The 6,531-nt window shown below is 25.9% G+C and overlaps 1 protein-coding gene across 1 annotated transcript in view; it reads right to left on the bottom strand.

The window, feature by feature from the left end:
* Positions 1 to 4,186: 4,186 nt before the first annotated feature.
* Positions 4,187 to 6,531, bottom strand: part of LOC117180039 (pre-mRNA-splicing factor CWC22 homolog) — a 53,468-nt gene continuing 51,123 nt past the window's right edge. The window contains exon 10 of the mRNA XM_033372336.1: positions 4,187 to 4,937. Coding sequence (XP_033228227.1) covers positions 4,717 to 4,937 — 221 coding nt within the window. The 3' untranslated portion in view covers positions 4,187 to 4,716. The remainder of the gene's footprint in view (positions 4,938 to 6,531) is intronic.

Raw genomic sequence — 6,531 nt, 5'->3', positions numbered from 1 at the left:
ATTCAAGCCAAACAGACGAATTTTCTGCATAATTTTTTTTTTTTTTTTAATATCATTTTTTATCAAATAATTTACATTTTCAAGAAAATAGTTACATTTTTAACTATTGTAACCAAATATTTGAATTATCAACAAAAATGATTGCAATTTTCAATCAAAAATGGAACCCCTCAAAAAAGGCGAGTTTTAGACATACTTGTTGAGTTTGCAAACAAATTTTTGAATATTTAAGCCAAAAAGATGATTTTTCTACCTAAAAGTTTAATTTTCAAAAAAGAAGTAGATTTTCAACCAAATAGATTAAATTCCTACCATAATAATTTAATTTTCAACAAAGAGGTGAATTTTTATATCAAATGAAAAATCTCCAACAAAAAATTGATTTTCAAAGAAAATAGTTTAACGTTTAACCAAGTAGTTAAATTTTCAACCAAAAAAAGATTGTAATTTTAATTAAAATAATAGAATTCTTCCGAAAAAGACAATTTTTAAACAAAGTAGTTTATTTTTCAACCAAATTGTTTAATCTTCAAGAAAAATGACGTATTTTATACAAAATAGTTTAATTTTGCAAAAAAGAGGTTGATTTTTAATCAAATAGTTTAAATTTCTACCAAAATAGTTAAATTCTAAAACAGTAAGAAAAAGAATTTTCAACAAAAGATGAATTTTCATACAAAAGTGTGAATCTTTAATAAAAAATTTTAGTATTTTACAAACTAGTTCAACTTTTAACTAAATAATTACATTTTTAACCAAAAAATATTTTATTTCAGATGAAAAAAATGAAGTTCCTGAAAAAAAAATGATTTTAAAACAAAATAGTTGATTTTTCAACCAAATTGTTAATTTTTTAGTAAAAAGATCAAATAACAGAAAACAACGATTTTTGAACAAAGTAGTTTAGTTTTCAAGCCATAAAAGACGAAATTTTCTGCAGAACAGTTAAATTTTCAACAGAGGATTTAATTTTCAACCAAATTGTTAAATTTGCTACCAAAATAGTTAAATTCTCAACACAAAAAGACCCATTTTCAATAAAACAGTTAAATTTTACACCGAAGGGACGAATTTTCAACCAAAAATGATTTTAGTTTTAAATAAAAAATGGAACTCCTCCAAAAAAGACGATTTTTAGACAAAATTGTTGATTTTTCAAACAAATGGTTGAATATTCGAGCCGAAAAGACGACTTTTTACATGAAAGTTTAATTTTCACCAAACAAGTTGATTTTCAACCAAACAGATTAAATTTCTATCAAAATAATTTAATTTTCAGCCAAAAATACGAATTTTCAACAAATGGGTGAATTGTTAATTAAAATGAAAAATCTCCAACCAAAAAAAGACATTTTTGTTGTTGAAAATCGATCTTTTTTAGTTAAAACTGTCATTATTAGGTTAAAAATTTAATTATTTTGTTGAAGATTCATATTTTTGAATTGAAAATTCGAATGTTTTGTAGAAAATACGTCTTGCACCAAAGGAACGAATTTTCAATCAAAAATTATTCTAATTTTGAATAAAAAATGGAACTCCTCCAAAAAAGACGATTTTTAGACAAAATTGTTGATTTTTCAAACAAATGGTTGAATATTCGAGCCAAACAGACGATTTTTTTACATAAAAGTTTAATTTTCAACAAAGAAGTCGATTTTTAAACAAAGTAGTTTCTTTTTCAATAAAATTGTTTAATCTTCATGTAAAAAGACATATTTTATTCAAAAAAGTTGAATTTTCAAAAAAAGAGTTTTATTTTCAACCAAATAGTTTCAATTTCTACCAAAAGGATGAATTTTCAATCAAAAAAGTAAAATCTCAACAAAAGATGTAATAATTAATATTTGAGCGAAAGAAAAAGTTTCATTTAAAACAAAAAAATTGTAATTCATCCAAAAGAACTTACAGTTTTAACAAAATAGTTGACTTTTCTACCAAAAAAGATGTTTAAGTAAAAAAAAATTACAAGCAAATTGCTGAGTTTTTAAACCAAAAGGAGGATTTTTTTTACAAAACAGAGGGTGGCTGTTTTAATCGAAGAAAAATATTCCTTGTCATTTCACGGTTTTTCCTGGTTCGCAAACATTTTTCACGGTCAATGAAATTTAAAAAATCGAACTCTATTCTAAACATTTTTCCATTTAAAGGAATAAACAATAATCAAGAACTTAAATTTACACGTAAGGGATGGAAGGTACTTACACTTCGATTGAAAAATTTGAAATGAAATGTAGATAAACTACCAAATTCAGAACTTTTAAAAATTATAGAGTTCAATGATTCAGATTAAATTCCACAAATATTTCCAATACTCTAAATTAAAGAATCAAGTAATGAACTTTAAAAATGTTCAAAATAATATTTTTAAAAGTAATTTGAAGCTAGACAAATTTAAAATTAGAAATTAAATATTTTTAACTTAAAAGTTATTCAATTAGAAGTTAAGTTATTTTTATTTCAAATAGTTTAAGCATCCTTCAAAAACAGTAAAATTTTATTTAAAAATATTGAGAAATCTAGAAGTGGTTTTATATTTTTCCAAATTTAAAATCATTTTTGAAGTTTTTTTCGAAACATTTAAACATATTTTTAATGAATTGAATTTTTCCTACAACTTTTAAAAAATCCTGCAAATTAAACAAAATCCTTAAAATTTGAATTTATAAATAACAAGAGGAACACTTATTATTTGTAGAAAAAGTTACAGTAATTTTAAGAGATATTTAGAAGTTTTACAAATATCAAAATTAAATTTAGAACTTGAAATGATTTCAAATCATTTACAAGAAGTTTGTGACCCGATAAAATTTGGCTATTTGTACCGAAATTTTGGTGAAAATACCCACAGCCGGATTTAAAACAAAATGCAGATTTCAACCAAAAAATCTAGAAACTTTTTAAGAATTGTGAAAGGCGAGATTTCAAAAATGATCAAAACAGAACTTGGGAGATTTTAAGGATTTTCTTTTTAATTTGCAGGATTTTCCAAAAATGGTAGGAAAAATTCGGTTAATTTTAAAATTTATTTGGAAGTTCTAAACAATAACTTTAACACACTTCTTTTCAATTACTTGAAGACATTTCAAGTTTTTAATTAATTTTGAATATTTTCAAAACTTCTAAATATCTCTTAAAATTACTCAAATTTGTTCTACAAATAATAAGTGTTCAATTGCTATTTATATATTAAAATTTAACAATTTCACTTAAAAATTAAACATTTTTTAAACAGAACAATTCAAATTGTAACGTTAAAAGTTGAAAAGCTCTTCACAATTCGACAGATTCAAAGCTTTCTATATAAAAAAATTCAGTTTCAAAGTGTTTACTTTTACATATATTTGTATGCAATTTACTCGTCTTAAATGAGCATTGCAATTTCTAAGGGCTAAGAAACTAATAAAAATAATATATAAATTTATTTATTTATTCAATTTACAAGGTGGCCACAAAATCCCATTTCCCTGATATTTAGACGAATTTCCCTGATAGGAAATGATTTAAAAAGCGAACAAGCTTTCAATAATGTGCCAAAAATAGTGAAACAAGCCAGAAAAATGCGCTTTACATGTCAGTATTTTAATTAAGGTCAGACAACTCTGCGGCGTCACTAACGAAAAACCAAATGTCATATAATGGATATTTTTTGCTTTTTTTTTTGTTGTTGCTATTATCCACCCAAAACAAAATTTGTTTTGCTCTATTAGTTTTTGAAAAAACAGGGCGGCGACAGCTTGCCGGCAACTCCGCGGGACACCCTCTACAAAAATCATTAAATTAAAAAAAAAATTTGTATATTTTAACTGTTAGGATTTTTGTGCTTTTTCTTTATTTTCCAATGACATATCAGTCGCTTTTGTTAAATTAACCCTTATACATTAATTATTTACAAAACTGTTGACATCAAACTTGGGCAAATTTTTCTTCTTAAAATTCGTGAAATTTCCGGTAAAAAAATGTACTGTAATTTCCCGGTTTTTCCTGGTCTCAGAAAATTCATGGCCATTTCCCGGACCAGCGGCCACCCTGAAAACAGTTTAATTTTTCACCCGAAATGATGAATTTTCTACGAAAATAGTTGAATTTTCAACTAAACAGGATGACTTTTAACCAAAATTCTTGCATTAAAAAAAATGGTATTAACGGAATTTATTTATGATTTTGAGAAAATAACACGTTTATTTTATATAAATGAAAAGTTTATTTAACTTTCACTTTGTGACCTTTTTACATTCATCAATATTTCACATTCAAACTGACTTTTCAGTTTATAAAACAAAACACATAATTAAGTTTTCAACCAAATAATAACATTGTTAAGCAACAATTTAATTTTGCACTTTTTATTAATTCATTAAGAGCAAAAACTGTTGGACGCAAAAAAACTAAATTGTTTTTCTTCAATAATTAGGTTTTTACAGTTCTTAGTTTAAGAGAATAATCAAAAAATGAGATCCTGTCTTCACAGAGTAGATAAAACCTGTGTGTGCCGGAAACCAATCAATCAAAATTAAAAAATGTTAACTTTTATACTTGAAAAAATGTTCAATTTAAATATTTAGAATACCTTTCTTACAAAATCGACGCATTCAAAATAATTGGAACTTCTAAACTTAAAATATTTAAAATTAAATAATTTTTATTTAACTTTTAATTTAATCCTGATGTTCAAAATCTGAAAAATATTTCTAAAAAATTATTAAATATCTAATAGATTTAACGCCTTCTGTCTCTATTTTTTCTCTCCCTGCTTCCTTCTCGGTTTCTTTTGTCTTTGCTTTTGTCCCTAATTTCATCCCTGCTTTTGTCCCTACTTTTTCCCCTGCTCTTTCTTCCCTTAATTTCTTCCTTCTTCTTTTTTACTTTCCGTCCTCGATCCTTGCTTTCTTCTGTCTTCTTGGAAGCTTTCCTCTTTCTTTTTTTCTTTGTCGAGGAATCTGAAATTTGCAAATATTTTTTTACGTTAAATTTCGAAAACGATGGTCTCACTTTTAAATAAATAATAATTGCATTCTGGAAGATGACTATCTGCTTTTCTTTTATTACAGGGTATCTACCCTACCTGAAAAACCTGCAATTGCCAGAGATTTTTTTCCAGAGCATACATAATTTTTTTTAATTTGACTTAAGGGCATGTGACACAGCTAAATACCTATATTACCGACCTCACTTTTTCGGTTCACTGAAGGTTTTTTTGAACCTAAGAACTTTCTTTGTAAATAAAATATCGAGCTGAAACTTTGGAAGATTTATTAGAGTACAATAAAGTACGTTTAGGTACTGCATTTTGGTAGGAACTTCACTGAAAATTATTTTATCTTTTTTCTGAGCCTCAACATTTTTTGAACGTTCGAACTTTTTTTATACATAAAATATCAGTCTCAAACTTTGAGAAATGCAAGAGCCGAAAGAAAACTACGTTTAAGTACAAAGCTTAATAATACAAGATGTAAAAAAATATATTTTGACAATCAATTCCATCGGCATCAGCCGGTAACGTTGTACACGAAAATACGAAACCTGGTGGCCACTAGACGAGGCTCTAGAGGGTTCGTATTTTCGTGCACAACGTTACCGGCTGATGCCGTTGGAATTGATTGTTAAAATATATTTTTTTTACATCTTTTATTGTTAAGCTTTGTACTTAGACGTAGTTTTCTTTCGGCTCTTGCATTTCTCAAAGTTTGAGACCGATATTTTATGTATAAAAAAAGTTCGAACGTTCAAAAAATTTTGAGGTTCAGAAAAAAGATGAAATAATTTTCAGTGAAGTTCCTACCAAAATGCAGTACCTAAACGTACTTTATTGTGCTCTAATACATTTCTCAAAGTTTCAGCTCGATATTTTATTTACAAAAAAAGTTCTTAGGTTCAAAAAAACATTCAGTGAACGGAAAAAGTGAGGTCGGTAATATAGGTATTTATTTAGCTGTGTCACATGCCCTTAAGAAGATGAATAAAAATAATTCTTCATTTTTAAAAGTAGATTTATATTACTATATTAAACTATTTTGTCGAAAATAAGTCTTCTTTTTTTTTTGTTTGAAATTAATTTTTTCGATTGAAAATTTAAATATTTTATTTTTGATTGAAATTAGTGTTTTTGGTTCAAAATTTCTCTTTTTGCTCGAAAATTCAACAGTGTGTCTACATTTTTTTGTCCCTCTTGACTGAAAAATCTTTCTTTGTTCAGAATTCACCTTTTTTGGAATGAAAAATGAATTACTTGATTGAAAGTTAAAACTCCTTTGCTAAAAATTAATTTTCTTGGTTAAAAAATCATAATTTTAATTTAAAGCTTATCTGCTTGGCTGAAAAATAAACATTTTGTTGAAAATTCGTTTTTTCTTAGTCTGAAAATGAATTATTCCACCATTTTAATTAAAAATCCATCTCTCTAGTTGACCATTAATTTCTTCACTAAAGATTTAACTATTCGATTTTTGGTTGAATTGGAAAAAATGGTCTTTTTTAGTTGAAAATCCGTGTTTTTGGTAGAAATTAATCTTCAATTACTCTAGTAAAATAAAA

This window comes from Belonocnema kinseyi, chromosome 9, assembly GCF_010883055.1.
Source record: "Belonocnema kinseyi isolate 2016_QV_RU_SX_M_011 chromosome 9, B_treatae_v1, whole genome shotgun sequence".
NCBI classification, from domain to species: domain Eukaryota; kingdom Metazoa; phylum Arthropoda; class Insecta; order Hymenoptera; family Cynipidae; genus Belonocnema; species Belonocnema kinseyi.
The sequence above is the reverse complement of the archived record's forward strand: the minus strand, read 5'-3'. Positions and strand labels throughout refer to the sequence as shown.